Genomic DNA, 24,918 nt, shown 5'->3' on the forward strand with positions numbered 1-24,918 from the left:
TGTGCCACTTGTGAGAATTGGTGCCTCTTTCTATGGCAATTAAAATACGAGCTGGCCTTGCAAAATCTTCGTTCGAAGCCTAAAAATACCAGTCCACGTCTAGGGCGTCTGAGAATGCTTCTTAACGTGAGGCCGGTCAAAATGTGCTCATATCTGATAGCAGGCCAGATTCAACTCGCAGAGAGAACGTCATTGAAAATCTAGAGAGTTTGAGGCTGCTTTTAATAATGTTGCTTTACGTCCCAAGGTTTCCGAACACGTCAAGGAGTCGGATATTTTGTTCTGCAACAGTTTTTTTTATGTACAGGTAAATCTACCGATATAAGCTTTGCAGATTTCCAGCTTCCCACGAGCACCACCTCTTCATATACCATCGAAGTGAAGCAGGATCAAACCACTACCGTAAGGGTTTTGAATTTGGGGCTCAGCATAAGAACGCAGAAATGTATATTTTTCCAAAACAATAACCTATAGTTTTCATGGGCTTAACAGTTTCCTGACAGTACTAATATTCCCCCCTCCCCAAATCAAGATAACGGACACGAAGTCAAACTTCATCCCCAATCGGTATGGGGGTTAGAAGTGGTGGAAAAGAATGTCCAAAATGACCGAGATTATGGATGTATGTGTTTGTTCTAGCATAGCTCTCGACTAAATTTGGTACACATACCAGTATGACTTAGTATGTGTAAAAAATGTTGTTGGGTTAAGACACTCCTAGCACCAGTAGGGTGGGAGTGGAAAGGGGGTGAAATATCTTTTTTTTAAAAAAATTTTGCTAGTTGCTTTATGTCGCACCGACACAGGTAGGTCTTATGGCGACAATGGGATAGGGAAGGGCTAGGATTGGGAAGGAAGCGACTGTGGCCTTAATTAAGGTACAGCACCAGCCTTTGCCTGGTGTGAAAATGGGAAACCACAGAAAACCATCTTCAGGGCTGCCGACAATGGGGTTTGAACCCACTATCTCCCGCATGCAAACGCACCTCTAAGCGCATGGCCAACTCACCCGGTATAAAAATAATAGGAAACGCCCAATGTTAATGTAACCTACAATCCATACTTTTCAGGGTCGCTGAGATGAATAGTGACATGCCGGATGAGGTTTAAGACCAATTTCAGCCCCCACTGGCATGGTAAGAAGGGTTGGAACAGAAAATGTCAAAAATGACTGACATTATGGACATATGTGTGTATGTTCCAGCATAGCTCTCAGCATAGCTCTGGAAAAATTACTGTGCTGGTAAGGCACCAACCTGGCCCCATGGTGTAGGGGTAGCGTGCCTGCCTCTTACCCGGAGGCCCCAGGTTCGATTACCAGCCAGGTCAGGGATTTTTCCCTGGACCTGAGGGCTGGTTTGAGGTCCACTCAGCCTACGTGATTAGAATTGAGGAGCTATCTGACGGTGAGATAGCGGCCCCGGTCTAGAAAGCCAAGAATAATGGCCAAAAGGACTCGTCGTGCTGACACTTCACAATCTGCAGGCCTTCGGGCTGAGCAGCGGTCACTTGGTAGGCCAAGGCCCTTCAAGGGCTGTAGTGCCATGGGGGGGGAGGGGGGTAAGACACCAATAGTTCCCCTAGGGGAGTGTGTGAAATATCAAAATACTGTAATCAAAAACAGCCAATATTATTGTCAAATCCATAGTTTTGTGGTCGGTCAGATGAACTGTGACACTACGGATACTGTTTAGTCAAAGTACTGCCCTGATAGGCATGGCAATGAGAAGGGATGAAACACTTCTCGACCACGCCCAATGTTGCTTAACTTCGGAGATCTCATGGGATCCGGTGTTTCAACACGGCTACGGCCGTTGGCGATGAAAAATGAAATGTTCATAATTACCAAGATTATGGATGAATGTGTGTATGTTTGTTCCAGCACAGCTCACAACCAAACTTGGTACACATATGACTTATTATCTGGAAAAATTATGTTAGGTTAAAACTTCCCTAGCTCTCTAGGGGAATGATTGATATGTTAACATAATTATTTTAAAAACCTATATTAGTGTCGAATCCATAGTTTTCAGGAACGCTGAGATGAACTGTGATCCTCTGGATGCCATTTAAGGCCTGGTACACATATGACTTATTATCTGGAAAAATTATGTTAGGGTAAAACTTCCCTAGCTCTCTAGGGGAATGACTGATATGTAAACATAATTATTTTAAAAACCTATATTAGTGTCGAATCCACAGTTTTCAGGAACGCTGAGATGAACTGTGATCTTCTGGATGCCATTTAAGGCCTACTTCAGCTCCAATCAGAATGAACATTGAAAAGGGCTGGAAAAGGATGTCCAAAATGACTGAGATTATGGATGTATGTGTGGATGTTCCTGTATAATTCTCAACCAAACATGATACATATAAGACTTACTATTTCAAAAAGTACTCTGTAGGTAAGACACTCCCAACACTCCCCAGCTCCCGTAGGGTTGGGGGTGACTTAAAAATAATGAAAAACAGTGTCCAGTCCATCATTTTCAGGCTTGCTGTGATGAATATTGACACCCCAGATCAGTGGCGGTGCGTTCTATATGTTCAGAGGTTCAGTGAACTCCCTAGAAATATATTAGTCTATGTAAAGTGGTTTATTACAGCCTATTCCTTCAATAAGCTCTGTATATCCATGTGCGTAGTGGTATTTTTGACATCAGTACTCTGTTGCTCTTCAGAACCAGCAAAGAGGTTCAATTTTGGGACTGCGGGAGCGGGGCCATGAGACGTAAGGAGGGTGCACATGGCGAGGGGCTGTGAGGAGCAGGGAAAACTTAGCCCAGGAATCGCTGGCAACTGGACCAGCGATATACACGAGTTACATCGAGCAGTTTCAAAATTAGCAGAAACACTGTCAGAGCGCGCGGTTAAAGTTTGCCGTAAGTGGTAGGTTTTGGAGGGGTTTTAATTTGACGATTTTGCAATTCTGATGTAATTAACTGCAATGAGCCAGAATATTTTGGTAATTACATTTTGTATAGCATCAATAGGCGTACGTAGCCTAAGTTTATGTAATTAATGAAACGTTTCATTAGTAAGTAGTGATGGTGATTATTGCTTTAAGAGGAAGTACAACTAGGCAACCATCTTTTATATAACACTAATTAATAATCATAGAGAAAAAATGGAAAGGAACTTAGAGGTGAAGCTTCCACAGTGTGTAGAATTATTTAGGAAGGTATTCTACACTTCGAAAATGAAGGTGTCGGCCAAAGAAAGACAAAGACCATGAAGGGCGAGAAAATGACACACTCCCTGGGCCTCGAGTGCTCTACTACCGTCGGGGTCGGAAAAGAACAAGACTTATCAAGGGAGGTCGGACAGGATAGATGAGAGTGAGGAGCCTGGTGCAAGTAATTGGAAGAAATGCCAGGACTCAGCTAAGGGACCCCTCTTATGAAAAGTAAGCAGCAAAATACATCAATACATAAACAACAGTAATCTCCCTAACACGTTCTTGAAGAAGCAATGTCTCCAAGATCAGAGGAAATTGGATCAGCTTTAAGTAATTGCACCTCATATTCTTTGTCTTTCACCTTCATTGTTTTGGTAACTTCTTTGAGATGTAGCCTTGTCCCTTCAAAGGAAAGTCGCGTTTCTAATCAAACAATGTCGGTATTTTATATCTATGTAAATATCAAGTAACAATAAATCCCAACACGTTATTTTCGACAGCAGTGAACCCCTAGACGCTTTATCCACGCGCCGCCACTGCCCCAGATGTCATTTAAGTGAACAATCAGTCCCCAAGGACATGAGGAAGTGATGAAAATGGGTGAGAAAGAAAATGTTTAAAATTTCCAAAATTGTGGATGTACATGTCTGTGTTCCAGCATAGCTCTCAACCAAACTTGGTATACATGTAAGTTAATATCTGAAAAAAATACTATGTGAGTAAGACACCCCTAAAACCCCTAGAGAAGGGGTGAAATCTATAAATATTGGCATGAAACATGTAAAAACAAATCCTAAAGCTAAACATCCAGAAAAGTACCTGAGCAGAGCTGGGTACTACAGCTAATATAATATAATATAATATAATATAATATAATATAATATAATATAATATAATATAATATAATATAATATAATATAATGCTGTGGCTTGAATGTGATTTGATCATATCTGATGATGTTCTTTCAAGAATGAAATGTATCATTCTATTTTATTTAAGTTGATTCTTTTTTAGGTGAAATACTGTTACGATATGTTTTTTTCCTTCACGTAGTTTATAAATTTATTTACTCAAAGTTAGTTTCAGCAGACTGAAAATCCTAACAGTTATAAATTAACTGAGTTGAAACTGAAAAGAAATGGCTTCAAATATTGCAATAAAAAAGAGTTGTTAGCTACAATTCATGTTGGTCAGGCTTTAGCTAAAGCCATGGTTATAAGAGGCTGGTATTTTTGTTTCAAGTTTACCATTTTTAATTTACTGTCTTCTGTCATTTGAAGATGTTGTTGAACTTGATAGTTGCCATTATGTAAGGTTGCCAGGATTTTGAAATGCCAATAAGAGACAAGTCATGTCGACATGACATAACATTTGCTCAAGAAAGCACCGAGATATAATTTACAGTATTATAATTACATTGTAGGCATAACCTTTAATACAGTATTTTGCTATTTCATTTTATACATAAAAAGTTTTAAACCCATATTTTTCCTTCACTTAAAGCTTTTCTTCAATAATGCTATATCTCCCTTAATCAAGTGAAATTTCTGACAACTATGATTAAAATTTAGTTAGACTTGAATTTCTGACTTTATCAGAGTTGCTGAACATCTATTCCTTTCATCATTCTATTCATTTTAAGAATTGAAAAAACATATGCATTCGAACCAGGTATACTTAGAACATACACCAAATGCCTCAGTGTCTCGCTACTGCGAGACGCATGCTTGGGTTCAGCACCGGTGGTTCGTTCGCCTGCTATACGTTTCGATCATAGTGCAGAATTGCTAGATGAAAAATAATGAACTTGAATTGGATTGGTAAATTAACCATGGAAGAAGTGAGTTGTTTTAAATATGGGGTAAAAGGGCATCCAGTATGCTGTTAAATTGGGACAGTACTTCAGACCTTCAAATACAGGAAATCCCATATAATACAGGACACCTGGGAAACCTAGTTATGGCTGTGCTACAATATTTACAAAGCAAAATACTTCAGTCATTTGAAAATTGTTCAAACTTGGATACATGTGCTTTCAATACTTCACTAACAGGTTCTTTTATTACAATTTGCTTTACATCAGACTGACACAGATAGGTGGTGACAATGGAATAGGAAAAGGCTAGAAGTGGGAAGGAAGTGACTGTGTCCTTAATTAAGATACAGCTTGGTGTGAAAATGGGAAGCCATAGAAAACTATCTCAGGGCTGCCGACAGTGGGGTTCAGGAATGTAAGCTGATAGACCACAAGTTTTCTTCTCCTTGGGCATTATAAATTAAGTAGCAATAACACAGTCCTTTAATGTACTATGAAGTATAACCTAATTCAACACAACCAATGCAGGACTGATTAGAACTAATTGTGCATGAAAGGACATTGCATTTAACTATATAGATAAGGTTATTCTGCCCGAAGGCAGGTCCGAACCTCCGCAGAGGTGTTTCTGAGCCGGAGTTTACGTGCGGTAGGGTGGCCAGTTCCTTTCCGCTCCTCCATTCCCAACAGCGCATGGCAACCCATCCAACTCCTGACCACGCTCAATGTTGCTTAACTTCAGAGATCTCACGGGATCCGGTGTTTCAACATGGCTACGGCTGTTGGTTAACTATATATGAAGTGGAGAAAAGACAGCCCTGTCATAAGTAAAATTTCAGGAATCAGTAGCCTACTTGCCTAATTGCGTTGCAGGTAGACAAAGCCATGGCCGGATGTACAGCTGGTGTTGCTAATTTTAAGAAAATAGTATAGGGCTTGATTCACAAAAAGTAACTTCAGAACACCCAAAAGAGCTGCCATTGGAATTTTCTTGCTTCTGACACATGATTTTTCATTATTCATTTATTTGCAGGTCTGGATAATGAGGCCGATGACGACTATCCCAGCCTATGGGGCAACCACTTAGACATGGACGATGCATTCTTCCGGAAGCGTCGTGGCGATGGCCAGGAGGTGACAGCGGACAATCAGTGGATCATGGGGCTCGGTAAGCGAGAGGCCCGCTACACACCTTATATTAGTGTAGGTGCGTAATAAACAGCTGACACACGAGGGTGCACTTCCCCATGCTAGCATCAGCAGTCTTCATGTGAACATGGTAATGATCCTACTAATACATGCAATCAATCCCATTAATTATTTCAAGGGAAAAGTAAGCCAGATATTAGACTTATAGAATTTGATTGTCATGGGAAGATTTCTTCTGGAAGAGGGTTGCCATAATCCAAGAACACAGAGCTACTAGAGACATAAAATGTATGGTAAAGTGATTGGCATGATAAAATGTTTCATCAAGGTAAAGCATGCATACATACATGCATACATACATGCATGCATACATACATACATACATACATACATACATACATACATACTTCTTTATAGACTATAATGCCTTTCAGCATTCAGTCTGCAAGCCTCTGTGAATTTACTAACATCTGCCACAATCCTCTATTTGTAATTAGTTCTGTGGCCTCATTTGGTTCTAGTTCTATACCTCTTATCTTTAAATCATTACAAACCGACTCTAACCATTGTCATCTTGGTCTCCCTCTACTTCTCTTACCCTCCATAACAGAGTCCATTATTCTCCTAGGTAACATATCCTCCTTCATTCGCCTCACACGACCCCGGCACCAAAGCCGGTTTATGCGTACAGCTTCATCCATTAAGTTCATTCCAAACTTATCCTTTATCTCCTCATTCCGAGGACCCTTCTGCCATTGTTCTTACCTGTTTCTCGCTACTTTCAAGTCTGTTATTTCTAACTTACAAATAAGATATCCTGAGTCAACACAGCTTTCACTCCTATAAAGCAAAGTTGCTCTGAAAACAGACCGATGTAAAGACAGTTTCTTCCGGGAGCTGACTTCCTTCTTACAAAATAATGTTGATCACAACTGCGAGATTGCATTAGCTTTACTGCATCTAGATTTAATCTCACTTACTATACTACCATCCTGGAAGAACACACGTCCTAAATACCTGAAATTATCTCCCATTTCGAGCTTTGTAACCCCAATCTGACATTTAATTCTCTTGGATTTCTTACATATTGACATCAGTTTAATCTTGGAAAGGCTAATTTCCATACCATACTCATTGCACCTATTTTCAAGTTCCAAGATATTAGACTGCAGGCTTTCAGTGCAATCTGCCATTAAGACCAAGTTTTCGGCATAGGCCAAACTGAGTACTACATTTTCACCTAGCTGAATTCCTACCTTTCAGTAGATCATCCATGTAAACCATGAACAAGTAAAGGTGAAAGATTACAGCCTTGTCTAATCCCTGTAAGTACTGCAAACCTAGAACTCATTCTATCTTCAATCCTTGCTGCAACCCAATTGTCACCATAAATGCCTTTGATTGATTTTAATTATCTACCATACCCTTAATCCCATAGCTCTCCAGTGTGGTGAACATCTTTTCCCTCGGTACACTGTGATATGCCTTCTCTAGATCTCCGAAACATAAATATAACTGTCTATTTCTCTCGTAGCATTTTCAATTACCTGGTGCATACTGAAAATCTGATCCTGACAGCCCCCCTGTGGTTTGAAACCACACTGGGTTTTATTCAACTTACTCTCAACCACTGATCGCACCCTTCCTTCCAAAATCCTGGTGAACACCTTGCCTGGTATACTGATCAGTTTAATACCTCAATAGTTGCAGCAACAGTGTTTGACTTTATTTGATTTAATGAAAACATGCAAAATTTCTTCTATAACATTGATTGAATTTATGGATCATCATCATCATCATCATCATCATCATCATCATTTTACAGTTCCAATTTCCCAGGTACTGTTGGCGAGCCTCTTCCACTCTGTCATTGAGATACATTCTGTTTTTAATGACATCCTCCAGTGACCTTCCCTGATCTGCAATGTCCAACTTTACGATGTACATCCTTTCTAACCATGTCATTCCTTAACTTGTAGAATTTAGTTTTTATTTGTGCACCTCCAGAACTTCATCTCAGATGCCTACAACCTTGATGAGTCTTTCTTAGTGAGGGTGCAGGTTTCGATACTATAGGCTAAGATTGGTATGAAGTACTGATTGAACATTACCAGCTTTGATTTGATTGATACTTTGGGATCCCAGAGGAGTGTTCATATTTGCTGGTTAAGGTGAGAGCTCTTTTAAACTCTATTTTCCGCCTCTTTTGTGGCTACTGTATCTCGAGATATTACACTCCCGAGGTATGTAAAGTATTCCACACTTACCAGTGGATGGATTTCTAGCATGATGTTTGCTGGTTGTCCATCTCTGTTTACTGCCATCACTACTGTTTTGGGTTTGCTTATCTTGAGATTGAATTCCTGGAACTTAAGCTTCCATTCATTGATCTCAACTGTACTTGTTCCTCAGTTGTTCCCCAGATCAGAATGTCATCAGCAATAACCATTGCATTTAGTTCACCAGAGGTTTTCTTGATGTTCTTCATTATGTAATCCACAATGATGATAAACAGTAATAGGGATAGTGCACTGCCTTGCTGGACTCCACTTTTGGTCTGGAACCAGCTCACACACAGCTGGTACAGTGTTCATACAGCATCTGAACTTTCCTCACCAGTCCCTCTGGCACATTCCTTTTTCTCAAGCATTTCCATATCTTCTCTCTTGCAATGCTGTCATATACCTTCTCAATATCAAGGCAAACCATAAACACATTTTTATCTTCTTCCCAATATTTCTCCATTAACATACGCACACTGAAGATTAGGTCTGTTGTGGATCTGTTAGGCCTGAAGCCATACCATTCCTCTTCTAATTTATGAATGTTGACCTTAGTCCATGAAATTACAGATTGTCTGCACAATTCAAAATGCATCGAAACTCTATCATGGAAGGCAAATCAAGGTTTTCTGCTACATAGATTTTCAGAACATTCCATTCATTCATGTACAGATTTGAGCATGGTGGTCTCAGAGAGAGAGAGAGAGAGAGAGAGAGAGAGAGTGTGTGTGTGTGTGTGTGTGTGTGTGTGTGTGTGTGTGTGTGTGTGTGTGTGTGTGTGTGTGTGTAGCCCAAAGATTGGTTGAATCCTCAATAACTCTGCCATCAGTTGTCGTAGATGGATTAGGCATCACTGAAGAGGTGTACAAGGGAAATGAGAAGTGAGGTAGTTTCCTGTTGCTTTCATTACTTTTTTAATTCATTTCAGATAATGTAATGTTATATTGAACATGGGAGAGGAAAGTACGAGAAGGTTCATGAATTACAAAATACGACTGTGTATAGCCTAATACTGGAAACTGAATAACTCCTTCATCAAGATAAGTTTGAATGGGGATGAATACCAGATGAACTCAGTTTCATATAAAAAGCATTTTAGGCTAATAGAAATTCTTCTAAAAACCTGTCATTATCATCATCTGTAAAATACAGCTAAAGGAAATAAATTTGAATTTGAATCAGTCCATAGAGTGGTTTGATGCAGTGTCCATACCACTCTACCTTGTCCAAACCTTTTCTCCTGTACAGTACATAATGTTTGCATACTACATCTACTCTAATCTTGTTTGTCATAATCATGTCTTGGACTCCCGTTACCATGTCTCCTCCTACTCTTCTCTCAAGAAAACAAGAGAATGAGTTCTGAGTGTCTCAAGAGGTTTCCTATTGATCTTCCTTTGATTAAATTCCACCAAAACATTTTCACCTCACCAGCTTGATTTGGTATATTATCTTCATCATGATTTGATCTACCCATATCTCCTTCAACACTCTTTGGTAACACAAATAATGAACATTAAAAGTTTATATTAAAATGGAGAATTATTTAAAACTTTCCTCAAAATGTGAGAAAACTAATTGAATGATTAGAAGTCATTATGACCAGATGTTCACAAAAAGAGCTGAAACTATGCTGGAAGTGCACCCTCTGGTTCTCGGACACAACAACCTAACCTTAGTTAGGTGCTTACTTGCTTCACCGTCTGTGACTATATTCATGTATAAATTTGTAAGTTTGGTGTGTGTTTGTTCGCTTGTATATCTGTCTTTCTCTTTCTTGTGTTTCATGCAAATATTTGTAGAGCATAGGAAATTGAAGCACAATACTTACTGTAGTAAAATGAGAAACAGTCTCAGCTGCCCTATTAATAAATGTTAATTATTGTTTTGCACTGCTACATGGCTGTTTTATGTTGCTGGAAGACAGCAACATGTTTGGGAAATATTGAGGAAGGAGAAAATCCAAATTTCCATAATGAAAATCCACAGCCTGTTTCCAGTCATTCGACCGGGTCAGGAATGAAATGAATGAAGCCCCCATCTAGCAGCGAGGATAGGAATTGTTCCAGCTGCCGAAGCCTGTCGCACTCCACTGGAGCAATGATAAATGACTGACAGATGAGATTATATGTTAACGGAGAGTGTTGCTAGAATGAAAGGTGACAGGGAAAACTGGAGTACCCAGAGAAAAACCAGTCCCGCCTCCACTTTGTCCAGCACAAATCTCACATGGAGAGACCGGATTTGAACCATGATATCCAGCGGTGAGAGGCCGGTGCGTTGCCGCCTGAGCCATGCAGGCTTACCCAAATTTCCATATGATCTCTAAATATTCATTAGTGATAGATCTTACTCACTTGTTCATAGTATGACAGGTTCCTCATAGGTGAAATCATGCTTAGGAATTCTTGTCAAGCACTAATATTGGGTGGAGAAATAAAATCATTCCTAGTAACCATGAATATTCGCCTGATGAAGCTGCATACGGCCAAGACAAAGAAGTTGTCGAGATCATCACAATCAAGTGAACACCAACACAGTCAGCTGTTCATTAAGTTTATAACTGTGATATTGCAAGCATATACTACAATCTGGCTAAGTTTTTTAACATGGAAAGTTTAAAGGGGCATTTTAAACACATTATTCTCTGCTTCAGCTGTGTAGTGGATATGCAGCTTCATCAGACAAATATTCGTGGCTGTGTAGAATCAGAATGAACTTATTCCCCCTCCCAATAGTTAGATTATCTCTTCATGACTCTTTGTCTGTACTCCGCACATATATATATAATGGTTTACGTAAATAACAGAGGCAATAGAACACTCCATATATGAAAACATTCCTATGGATACATAGTGAGAGCTAAAGAGTCAGTTAAAGTTCAAAGTAATAAATTAGTGTCAAAAATCTACTTCATAATTATCCTTGATTTAAAAAATGCATGCTGAGTTTTAATACTTTTGGCAGCTAAAGCATAATATTCCTCCTTCACTATTTCCAAATATGTTGCTGTAAAAGTATATTGCTTTTACTATGTGTGAATTAAAGGTATGGCTAATTAGTAGTATTTTCCCATAAAGCAATAACAATCACCACCATTGACCACTCATGTGTGAATATTTTACTATTGTTAATTTAAAAGATAGGATTGTTCTGACACTTACATATAACACATAAGGATTAACATTCAATACCTAGTAGGAAAGGTCAGAGATTATAACAGAAAAAGTTATTCTTTCAAAGCATACTACATAATACTGAAGATAGTATTTTATACTGCAACTAAAGCAGCTAAAAATCACTTCAAGCAGCAAGAAATATTTTTTAAATTTTGGGAGATAGCTAGATGATAATTTTGATGAAGATGTCCTCTCAATGAAAGCTGTCCATATGTAATACATGTCCTGTGCATGAGAAAATTATTTCTTTACTCTTCTATATATTTAAAACACTAAGCTGATGTTTGTTACCCTGAGTTTGAGAGACTGGCTGAATGGATTGACTTGGTAAAGCACTGTAATCTTGGTCTACAGATTTGCAAAGCATTTCTAAAAGACATAAAAGTTTGTGCAACTGTGATATTTTAAATTAGTAAAGAAAAATGTTGCATTCTCATAGGCCATTACACTTGCCACTATGCCAAGGTAAACTAGACCATGAGAGCGCAGAGGCATGTGTAGCCAGAGGGGAAGTAGAAGGGGACAAGCTCACGTGTGCAGTCAGACATCTTCCTGATCAGCTGTACTTTGGCTTGTAGAGAGTCACTTGGTCGAGAGGAAGCTATTAAAAATATTAATGGCTTATAGTTGTCTGTATTGACTACTTACAGTGACAATCTTACTGCACAGAGAAAACAGGAGATAATGAGTCCACCTTGTCAATACTACTCAAAAAACTATTTAATACGTATATATCATTTAAGCATACATATTTCAAGAAAAGACCATTCTCTTCTTCAGTGAATTAGTATTTCACAAATTCCAATGACTTGATTAAAATTACAAAATAATTAAATGTTCAATCGTTATCATAACATTACTCAAACAACTGAAATATAGCTATTACATAATGTCCATTTTTTCATCTTCAAAGATCTTAAACTAATAAAATGGTCCACTCAGATAACACTATACACTTGTTCTTCTAGGAATTTGAATGTATCTCAGCCATGGCAGTCAACATAATACATGGAAAGTTAATCATATTTTGATAATAATTAAAATTCTGTCTCATAAAATAGGAACATACATGTCCATGAGCTCATTCATTTTTGATCGACGGTACTTCACAAAAATGTTCAACCTATCATACACATGTCTGTCTGTTAGTTCATCAGCCCAGAGACTGGTTGGATCTTAAAATAGCACAATCACCGAGCTCAATAGCTGCAGTTGCTTGAGCGCGGCCAGTATCCAGTATTCGGAAGATAGTGGGTTCGAACCCCACTGTCGGCAGCCCTGAAGATGGTTTTCTGTGGTTTCCCATTTTCACACCAGGTATATGCTGGGGATGTACCTTAATTAAGGCCACGGCCGCTTCCTTCCCAGTCCTAGCCCTTTCCTGTCCCATCATCACCATAAGACCTACCTGTGTCAGTGCAACATAAAGCCAATAGCACAATCAAATGTTATGCAGTTATAGGAAAACTACAAAAACATGCCAAAATGAGACATACCAGGTAATATGAGGAGTGAGGTAATTTGCCATTGCTTTCCTCACTGGGCCAGGAAGTGCTATTGCTCATAACAATCAGACACTCTGGCCACACTCCAAATGTCATTACTCAGCACCTCAGCAGCTACCATATTATCACAGCCATGGATGCGACTGGGACTTGGCCTGTGACAAAAGATGCATGCAGAAGTACTGTATCCATCAAGAAATGGCAATACATGGATCATACACATATGAATGAAAATGGAAATCCACAGCCTGTTTCCAGTCATTCGACTGGGTCAGGAATGGAATGAATGAAGCCCTCATCTAGCAGCAAGGATAGGAATTGTGCCGGCTGCCAAAGCCTGTCGCACTCCTCTGAGGCAATGATTAATGAATGACAGATGAAATGAAATGATATGATATTGGAGAGTCTTGCTGGAATCAAATATTACAGGGAAAACCGGAGTACCCGGAGAAGAACCTGTCCCGCCTCCGCTTTGTCTAGCATAAATCTCACATTGGAGTGACCGGGATTTGAACCACGGAATCCAGCGGTGAGAAGTCGGCACACTGCCGCCTGAGCCATGGAGGCTTAACACATATGGATACACATATAAATTATTATATCAGAAGAGGGGTTTAGGATCACATGAAATACAAAGTCTCAATATTTTCAAAGGGGTGAATAATGGTACTGCACCACTGTAAATACACATTGTTCTTTTCTCTTTTCTTATTTATTCTCTAAATGAATATCATTTCGACTAATAAACAGTGTTAGCTTATACATGATCCTTGTTTGCTAATGGAATGTTTATTGCAGGAGTTCTCAGCAACATGCAGCAGTTCTTCGATAATTTGAGAAATAATCTGGAAAGCCTGGAGTCACTACCAAAGGAGGAGAGAGAAGCTCTGCTTGGACCAGCAGCCACAACACCAGGTATATTAAATGAAAGTTTTATTTTAAAGAGTTCAATTTATGAATTAAATATGCCTTGGGTCTTTAATTTTTAGGAATACTTAAACCAACAAATGGCACAAATTTATAAGAGACCTTCATTCCTACAGGATATAATGAAACATTCATTTGAGAACCAGACATTTTGAAGCTGCAAATGAAGGAATATTCAAGATGTGTCCAGAAATAAAGATTTAACAGCTCACAACAGCTAAAGAATTATTTTACAACAAAACTTGTGCTGAGTAACTTACTAATCTGAATCTCTACTCTACTAAATAGTCATTACCATTAGCCTGACAAATTATTAAGTCTAGGATTTATCTTATATATGCTGAGTCACTACAGCCTTCCACAAACCTATCATGACTTCCTCTTTAGTCTCATCATCATTGTTAAACTTTTGCCTTTCAATGTTCATTATTATGATACATTAATGATCTAGAAATTCCTATCAAGTATGGTTTCTTTTTCTGTATCTGGCTGTACAACTTCACAAAGAAGGCAGACAACACGTGCCAACATTCCCTTTCTCTAGTTTTGAATATGAATGGTTCTTTGAAATTGTCACAATATCAATCATAAATAGCAAATACATGCATATTTTTATATACTATCGGATTTTTTTTTGGCAGCCTACCTCCAAGAGTCTTTCGGGAAAAGTGACTTTCTTACTGTAGGCTCATTCCAGTCAGTTTTTTGACGTGGTCCATTCATCGCAACGGAGCACATCTTCTGTGATGAATCTTTCCATTGCCTCTAGTCTCCTGGCAGTGTGATCAAAGTACCTGAGTTGTTCTTGGCTGACAAGGATTGGCATTTCTAACTGCTTTGAAATCTTTTAAGAAAAGACTAGGAAAACAAATGATAGGAAATCTGCCATCCGGGTGACAACCCCAAATGCAGCCCAGTGGTGATTGACGATTGATTAATGGTGCTTATTTAAGTTTAACAAATATGTCAACTCAGGAATTCTGTAGATTAGTCACCTCTTATTTGTCACCTTTCATATGGCTACTGCTTCTTAGTTGTTTATGAACATCAATCTTGACTTCTGAAAACTTTGACAACTGGTACAGTCCACAAAAGCAGTCACAATTTTACTACGAATTTCCATTAGGTTCTCATCTGTCTTCATATAAAATATCCCTTACAGAACTAAACTTGCGCTGATAAAGAATGTTGGATCAGAACTATAATTGTTACAGTGCATCACCCACAATCAGCCTGAATAACAGTTACACTTGTATTGGCAAGCACGAGTCAAATAGCAAATGTTAAGCTAGTATAACTGAAACATTTTCTGATTGGCCTAGGTGTAAAACATCTTTTCTTTCTGGGCACACATTACAATAAATGTTACACCCTACAACAACATTGTGAGATGAGCAATAGACAATATAACTTGTTTAATAATAATGATGTTAATGATATTGGTTTTACGTATGGTTCATGGTGTGGGTTACTGTAGTCACGTCCTAGTTCGTTAACCATGGGCAATGACTGAGTGGCCTAGTAAGTGGTCCTGAGAGTCGGGATACCAGTTGCTATGGAATGGGAGTGGGCATCTCGGACATATTCTGAGTTGTGGCCCTCCTTGTGCTCAGGCAGCTAGGACTATACAATCCACTGGTGGTCCATAATCCGTTTTATGAAGCATTGAGTGACATCGTGGTCAGGGTCAACAGCAAGGATAGGGTAGTGCTAATGGGTGATTTCAATGTGAGAGTTGGAAATAGAACTGAATGATATGAAAGAGTGATGGTAAATGTGGAGAAAATATGCTTCATGAATTTACAGAGCTCAGAACATTTTAAGCAAGCCTCGGACCTATGGGAGTAATGGGGACCCACTCCTATATCAATATTAATGGGGCTTTTGGAAGAAAGACTAAACTGGCTGAGTCAGCAAAAAGAGGATGCATCTGGATGTGCTAGGAGTAAGTGATATTCGGGTAAGGGGAGATAACGAGGAAGAGATAGGAGATTATAAAGTGTACTTGACGGGTGTTAAAAAGGTAAGGTCTGAATATGGGGTAGGACTGCTTATCAGGAACCATTGCACGCAACATAGTTTCTGTTAGGCACATAAATGAGCAAATGATGTGGGTAGATTTAGCAGTTGGAGGAATTAGAATGAGAATTGTCTCAGTGTATTCACCATGTGAGGGTGCAGATGCGGATAAAGTTGACAAGTTTTATGAAGCATTGAGTGACATCGTGGTCAGGGTCAACAGCAAGGATAGGGTAGTGCTAATGGGTGATTTCAATGTGAGAGTTGGAAATAGAACTGAATGATATGAAAGAGTGATGGTAAATGTGGAGAAAATATGGAAGCTAATGGGAATAGGAAGTGTTTGCTGGACTTCTGTGCTAGTATGGGTTTAGCAGTTATGAATACATTCTTCAAGCATAAGGCTATTCACCGCTACACATGGGAGGCTAGGGCTACCAGATTCATAATAGACTATTTCTTAACCGACTTCAAAATCAGGAAATCTGTTAGGAATATACAAGTTTTCCAGGGATTTTTTGATGATACAGACCACTATCTGATCTATAGTGAACTAAGTATCTTTAGGCCTAGGACAGAGAAAGTGAAATCTGTCTGCAAATGAATAAGGGTAGAAAATATCCAGGATGAGGAAATTGGACAGAAGTACATGGATATGATTAGTGAGAAGTTTTGAACAGTAGACAGTAAGCAGGTTCAGGATATAGAAAGAGTATGGGTGGCATACAGGGATGCTGTAGTAGAAACAGCAAGGGAATGCTTAGGAACAACTGTGTGTGAAGATGGGAAGAGGCAAATATCTTGGTAGAATGATGAAGTGAGAGCAGCTTGTAAATGTAAAAAGAAGGCTTATCAGAAATGGCTCCAAACAAGGGCAGAGGCAGACAGAAAATTGTACATAAATGACAGAAACACAGCGAAACAAATAGTTGTTGAATCCAAAAAAAAAAAGTCGTGGGAAGATTTCGGTTTGAACCTGGAAAGGCCAGGTCAAGGAGCAGGGAATCCTTTCTGGACAGTAATAAAGAATCTTAGGAAGGGAGCGAAAAAGGAAATGAAGAGTGTTTTGGGTAATTCAGGTGAACTCATAATAGATCCCAGGGAATCACTGGAGAAGTGGAGGGAATATATTTAACATCTTCTCAACGCAAAAGGAAATTGTCCTGGTGGTATTGCAAACAGCCAACCTTGTGGGGAGGAGGAAAATGATGTTGGTGAAATTATGCTGGAGGAAGTGGAAAGGATGGTAAATAAACTCCATTGTCATAAAGCAGCAAGAATAGATGAAATTAGACCTGAGATGGTGAAGTCTAGTGGGAAGGCAGGGATGAAATGGCTTCATAGAGTAATAAGATTAGCATGGCGTGTTGGTAAGGTACCTTCAGACTGGACAAAAGCAGTAATTGCACCTATCTATAAGCAAGGGAACAGGAAGGATTGCAACAACTATTGAGATATCTCATGGATTAGTATACCAGGCAAAGTATTCGCTGGCATCTTGGAAGGGAAGGTGCGATCGGTCGTTGAGAGGAAGTTGGTTGAAAACCAGTGTGGTTTCAGACCACGAAGGGGCTGTCAGGATCAAATTTTCAGTATGCACCAGGTAATTGGAAAATGCTACAAGAGGAATAGTAGTTGTGTTTATGTTTCATAGATCTAGAGAAAGCATATGACAGGGTACCGAGGGAAAAGATGTTCGCTATACTGGGGGACTATGGAATTAAAGGTAGATTATTAAAATCAATCAAAGGCATTTATGTTGACAATTGGGCTTCAGTGAGAATTGATGGTAAAATGAGCTCTTGGTTCAGGGTACTTACAGGTGTTAGACAAACTGTAATCTTTCACCTTTGTTGTTCGTAGTTTACATGGATCATCTGCTGAAAGATATAAAATGGCAGGGAGGGATTCAGTTAGGTGGAAATGTAGTAAGTAGTCTGGCCTATGCTGACGACTTGGTCTTAATGGCAGATTGTGCCGAAAACCTGCAGTCTAATATCTTGAAACTTTAAAATAGGTGCAATGAGTATGGTATGAAAATTAGCTTTTCGAAGACGATGTCAGTAGGTAAGAAATTCAACAGAATTGAATGTCAGATTGGTGATACAAAACTAGAACAGGTAGATTATTTCAAGTATTTAGGTTGTGTATTCTCCCAGGATGGCAATATAGTAAGTGAGATTGTATCAAGGTGTAGTAAAGCTAATGCAGTGAGCTTGCAGTTGCGATCAACAGTATTCTGTAAGAAGGAAGTCAGCTCCCAGACGAAACTATCTTTACATCAGTCTGTTTTCAGACCAACTTAGCTTTACGGGAGCAAAAGCTGGGTGGACTCAGGATATTTTATTCATAAGTTAGAAGTAACAGACATGAAAGTAGCAAGAATGATTGCTGGTACAAACCGGCGGGAACAATGGCAGGAGGGTATGCAGAATGAGGCGATAAAGGCTAATTTAGGAATGAACTCGATAGATGAAGCTGTACCCATAAACCGGCTTCAGTGGTGGGGTCATGTGAGGTGAATTGAGGAGGATAGGTTACCTAGGAGAATAATGGACTCTGTTGTTTTCTTTTTTTTTTTTTTTCTAGTTGCTTTACGTCGCACCGACACAGATAGGTCTTATGGCGACGATGGGACGGGAAAGGGCTAGGAGTGGGAAGGAAGCGGCCGTGACCTTAATTAAGGTACAGCCCCAGCATTTGCCTGGTATGAAAATGGGAAACCACGGAAAACCATTTTCAGGGCTGCCGACAGTGGGGTTCGAACCTACTATCTCCCGAATACTGGATACTGGCCGCACTTAAGCGACTTCAATGGACTCTGTTATGGAGGGTAAGAGAAGTAGAGGGAGACCAAGATGACGATGGTTAGACTCAGTTTCTAACGATTTAAAGATAAGAGGTATAGAACTAAATGAGGCCACAGCACTAGTTGCAAATAGAGGATTATGGCAATGTTTAGTAAATTCACAGAGGCTTGCAGACTGAACACTGAAAGGCATAACGGTCTATAATGATAATGTAATGTATGTATGTATGGTAACTACTTTTGGTAGTTTTTGGAGATGTTAGGTGGTGGAATTTTGCCCTGCTGGAGTTATTTTATGTGCCAGTAAATCTACCAACTCAATGCTCACATGTTTGAGCACCTTCAAGCACCACTGGAGACTGAGCCAGGATTAAACCTGCCGAGTTGAGGTCAGAAGGCCAACCGTCTGAGCCACTCAGCCCAGCCATGTATATAATATAACTTGTTTGATAAAAGGCAGTTTGGGTTTAGAAAATATTATTCCAAAAGGCTCAACTTGCAGGATTCCAGCAAGATATAGCACGTATTTTAGATTCAGGAGGACAAATGGACTATAGCTATTGACCTATCCAAGGCTTCTAAAAGAGTAGATCATGGCAGACTACTGATGAAAATAAGGGCTATTGGACTAGAAAACAGAATGATTGAATCATCATCATCAATGTCCCACTCCAGTCATCAGGGTGTGGTTAAATTTACAGAAAACATAACTCAGATAAAGCATCATCTGATCCTGTAAGACTAAGACTGGGTTTCCACAAGGTAGTAGTAAATATTGAACCTTTATGTTTTCTTATACACTCATTAGCAATTGAATTAGAAATAGCTGCCATAGTGGGAAAATGGCGCTGTGCCAAGAACAGTAAATATAATAGGAGGGCATGGCATGTAAGAGGGTGTCAGGCCTGTTATAAGCTGTATGAGTAACAGCTGACTACAGGATGGGTAAGACATGAGACCTCAGGGCATTTGATCACAGGCAGATTTACAAAGACTTAATGACAATAAAAAATCTTCCACCTTTTTGATACTTATGTTTGCATTTTGGCAAATCAATTAATCATATACAGTACATGTTTTGTTCCTTTTTAGAACATCTTCAGCTGTTTACATTGCTTAGGTGATTCACTAAGTTTATCTTTTTAGAACATTCTAATCAGATACCTTATTTCTTCTTAAATACTACATAAATTTAAAATAAATTTAAAAAATGAATTAAAAACAATGATGGATGGTTGAATGGGGTAGTGAAATGACAGGAAGATGGATCTACTTATAGTTAGCCTATTTTAAAAAATTATTTCTATTCATTTGAACAGATGTTGTAAAAATGTTTCGCTTTTCGTTGCACACAGATAGGTCTTATGGCAATGATGGGATAGGAAAGGACTAGGAGTGGGAAGGAAGTGGTATACAGTACAGCCGCAGCATTTACCAGGTGTGAAAATGGGGAACCATGGAAAACCATTTTCAGGTCTGCCGACAGTGGAGTTCGAACCCACTATCTCCTGAATGCAAGATCACAGCTGCATGACCCTAACCGCAGAGCCAACTCACTCAGTTTAAGAGCCTTAACATCTAGGTCATTGGCCCCAAGATATAGGTATAAGTCAGAAGATTTTTCTCAAAAAATAACATGGCTAGTTTACTTAAAGAATAGGTATTAATATAACAGTTGTTTGACTGAAACATACACAAAGTTCATAACGCTACAAATAATTATTGGGGCAGCAAAGAGGTGGCAGTTCTGTATGGCTTGGTGTATGTAGTAACAGCATAGAATGTTGTCAGTCTGAGTAGAGGACTGAGTAGAGGAGAAAGATGGAGCAACAGTGGTGTGTAATAAATGTTCATACATGTACACCATGGTGTGAATCAATTGTGGGCAAAGTGAAATTTTTAGTCGAATGCAAGCCACTTAAAACTTGGTTTTTAAACACAGCATGCTGTTCAAGTGGTGTACTGAGTTTCAAGGTGAAAGAGTATGGGTGGCAGGCCTCACCCAATCTAAACAAGTACCTATAATGGTTCAGGAAATGATTACCACTGTAGACATTTATTTTATTTAAGTGTATGGCTTTCAGTGCATTCAGTGCATAAAAATTACAATTTTAAAAAGATGTAATCAATAGCTAGGGGTGTTGCCAAGAGAATGGTCTTTTGGGCCCTTCGTGTAGATAAACCGGACATAATCTTAAGCGATGAGATGGACAGTTTCACTACCAGCCCCACATTTGCACTGTGGATGAATTTTTTTTTTTTCATTTATACAGAAAGTCCTGCAATCTCTATGCTTTGTCCACACACAGTCAAGAGTTGACAAAACTCTCCAAGGTAGACCAAATCCAGGGAAACATTCCATGATTCAAGGCATACCATGAAGTTCTAGAGATGGGAATATTTCCCACCCAGATGATCATTGTTTGCCTAGGTCAAAATTGTTTCTGATAAGAGGGATGCCTCAAACATAGTCTGCCATGGCATATGCTTCTGAAATTTTCATGAATAGGTTGTTGTTGGTTATTAATTACCTTATGATATTCTCAAACTAGAACATTGCATCTGTGTAGGTAGAAGGATGTGACCTAGGCTGGCAAGCCATAGAACTTAGGTGCTGTTGATAGTTCTGGTGATTATATGCACAGATTGGTTTAGTTGAGCATCATTCTTCTTCATGAGGACTATTTAACCATACCAGTGCAAAGTATTCAGCTGCAGAATATAGAAGACCAAAGGCAGAGCAAGGAAGAGTTGTTGCACTTGAGTCCCATGAAATTCCACATAGTTGCCAGAGGATGTTTTTTCTTATCCTTAGTTTGGCAGTAGAGTCATGAAGATGATGTTTAAAATACAGTATTTTATTGATAACGTGCTATATGATGGTAAAAGACAATTCCCATATCACCGATAACTGTGCATGAGCTGTCTTTTTTTTTTTTTTTTTTTTTTTTTTTTTTTTTTTTTTTTTTTTTTCCTGGTAGTTTAATTGATAAAAATCATTGTTATCCGTATTGAAGATACTGAATGTAGGATGTTAAAAGGTTTGTTTTTTTCACCTTGATTGCGTCAACTGTTTCTCCAGAGCACCACTGCAGAACTCTACTATGTTATTTTTAGGCATTGGTGCTGACCTTTCATCTATAAACCTACATGTTCAACCATCACTTTTGTGCAACTATTTCCCATACTTAATTTTTGTATGTTGTTAATAATATGTATTAATTTGTACATGTCTACCACTAACCAGTTACCTGATTTTTTACCTTGAGGTAATATTTTGACTGATGATGCCCTCAATGAAGGGCGAAACATGTCTCAAGTGGAATCTACAATAAATTCCTAAATTATAAAATTTGTATGTATTGAATAGGTGAAAAAAACAAACCTTTTAACATCCTACATACATGGTAGTTTAATGTCGCACCAACACATAGAAGGTTTCTGGTGACAAAAGAATGGGAAAGTAATAGGACTGAGATGATAACGGCCGTGGCCTTACTTAAGGTACAGCACCAGCATTTTCCTGGTGTGAAAATAGGGAAACCACAGTTGTCAAAGTTTGTTAAACTCATTGTAGGATCCATGCATAGCAAGGTGCTCAGGGACCTGGCATATTGGAAATAGTGTCCCTCAACACTTCACGGATTGACAGATTTCCACATGGATGAAGATATGCATAGAACATCTCAACCGATACACGTGTGGGCATTTCTTGGAGAAATTATGAGCAGTGATGAAACCTGGTGCCCTCATTTTGAGCTGGTGATGAATAGGTTGAGTCAGGAACAGAGGTCATCCTTCATCACCAAAACGAAAAATAACAGTCATCAGTTTCAACTGGCCAGGACATGTTCATCAACATTAGTAAGTTACTTCTTCTGTTGGAGTGGCTACCAGACAGTGCTATGATCGACATTCAATGTTATTGTGACACCTAACAGGTCTGTTAAGTCTTCAGCCTGGAGGCTGGTTGGATCCCCTAATAACATGGCAAAAGTTTATGCGATTATAAGAAAACCGCAAAAACCAACGATGGCATCATAATAAGGCATACAGGCATGATGAGGAGTGGGATATTTTGCTGTTGCTTTCCTCACTGGACCAGAAAGTGCAGCTTCCATAGTGTCACAGTCATAAGAGAGACTGAGACTTTGGTGGAAGCTACATTTTCCTCTGGCCTGTGTCAGGAGATATTAAGCAAAAATACTTCATCCATCAAGAAAAGATCACAGGTAGAAGTAACTACATAGGGCCATCACAAACAGACGGCCAGAAATTTTTTTTATAAATTATGATCTTGACCATAATGGCTAAAATTAAAATTAAATTCCCAAGCAGCTGGCGATATTCGACTAGCATGTCTCAATATGGGACAAAGCCCCAATGGCAAATAGTGGTTCATTAAAGGGTGTGAATCATCTTCTAAATTATATCATAGGTAACGATATTCCATTCCTTGTGGTGGGAAAATGATTTTTCTTGGGAGAGATTTCATAAAGGTTTTGTCTGTTTTGGTACATGCTTATCACCAAACAATTATTTATTTATGAAACCAAACCCCATAGTGTAACAGCCCCAAAGGGCCATGTTCTACCAAGTGACAGCTGCTCAGCCTGAAGGCCTGCAGATTATGAGGTGTTGTGTGGTCAGCACAATGAATCCTCTCAGCCATTATTCTTGGTTTTCTAGACTGTATTTATTTATAATTGTATTAACCCTAGAAATACCAACCCATATATTGTAACATACTGTAGCAATGAAGGGGCCTCGGAGGCCGATAAATATTTTTCTAATACCCTGGTCAAGACTAGTTTACTTGTTAATAATACATTAAAATAATTTAGAACAAAATATGATGTAAAAATATGAAATATTGCAAAAAGTGGATGATACTTTATCTAATTTTACATTTATATCAAATTGCATATATTTTTCTCTTTGCACATGCAAGTGTGTCTTTTGAGAATATAAAACTGAATAATAATATTATCTGAACACTTTCAAGTAGAAAAGTCTTCAGCAACAGTTTCATTTTGAAGTTTGGAGGTATTAATTTTCTTCCTTGAAGGGTTTGTGAAAAGAGTATGTTGTTTCTCATGCACCGAAATTCTGAGTCGGCTGATAAGAAGTCTATGATCTGTCCAACAGTCACTGACGTTTCTAGCTATCTTTGTGATGAGGACGTCTTTCTTGTACGCTCTTGTCGTGTTGTTAAGTTATGACATAATCAACGAGGTGCCAGTGTTTTGACCGTGGATGCATCCATGTAGTCTTGTATCTGGTTGGTAAACACAATTGTGTGTTGGTGATGAAGAGTTCATGTTCAGCACAGAGGCCAAGAAGAAGAAATCCATTTGCATTACAGTTTCCTATGTCTTGATTGCCCATAATATATAAGTAATAATAATAACAACGTAAACGTTTCCACCTTTTCAATACTACAATATATTCACAAAATTACAAATTACACGGTACTAGTTTCGACCCATCTAGGGGTCATCATCAGCCGTATTGGAGCAAAGATCATTTGTGGTGAAATCCTAAGAAAATGTTATTTTAAAGAATAACAAGTGAAATGAGATGTTATGATAATAGTTAATAATACAAGGAATATACATACTAAGAGGTTTTTAACAAAGAATAAAGTATAAATGGGGTGTTGTAAAAATTATAATCATGGAAATCAGTAAGTTCTTGTATTGAAATGAAATATGGCTTAGGAAGAGGGCTTAAGGTGGGGCTGAAGGGTGCGGGAGAAAGTGTAACTGTCTTGGAAAAGTACCTTTGATTAAATTTAGGATTGAGTTTAGGTTGGCTGCATTATTGTTTCTGAGGAAAGTGATAAATAGATCGAAGAGTATGTTGGGTTTCTCTGCGATTTCATAGAGATTGTGACTGGCATTAAAGTATTGGTCTAGGTGTATGTAGTAATTTTCCATTATGTTGACTAAACAAGGGCCCTTTACTCAACATAATGGAAAATTACTACATACACCTAGACCAATACTTTAATGCCAGTCACAATCTCAATGAAATCTCAGAGAAACCCAACA

At 38.7% G+C, this 24,918-nt stretch overlaps 1 protein-coding gene across 2 annotated transcripts in view; it reads left to right on the forward strand.

The window, feature by feature from the left end:
* LOC136872633 (uncharacterized) overlaps nt 1–24,918 on the forward strand; it is a 254,193-nt gene that overhangs the window by 206,781 nt on the left and 22,494 nt on the right. The window contains exons 2-3 of one of the 2 annotated variants that reach the window (XM_067146437.2): nt 6,029–6,202; nt 13,909–14,025. In XM_067146437.2, the coding sequence (XP_067002538.2) occupies nt 6,029–6,202; nt 13,909–14,025 (291 nt within the window). The remainder of the gene's footprint in view (nt 1–6,028; nt 6,203–13,908; nt 14,026–24,918) is intronic. The other variant, XM_067146439.2, reaches the window with a different exon arrangement.

This window comes from Anabrus simplex, chromosome 4 (genome assembly GCF_040414725.1).
Source record: "Anabrus simplex isolate iqAnaSimp1 chromosome 4, ASM4041472v1, whole genome shotgun sequence".
Taxonomy (NCBI): domain Eukaryota; kingdom Metazoa; phylum Arthropoda; class Insecta; order Orthoptera; family Tettigoniidae; genus Anabrus; species Anabrus simplex.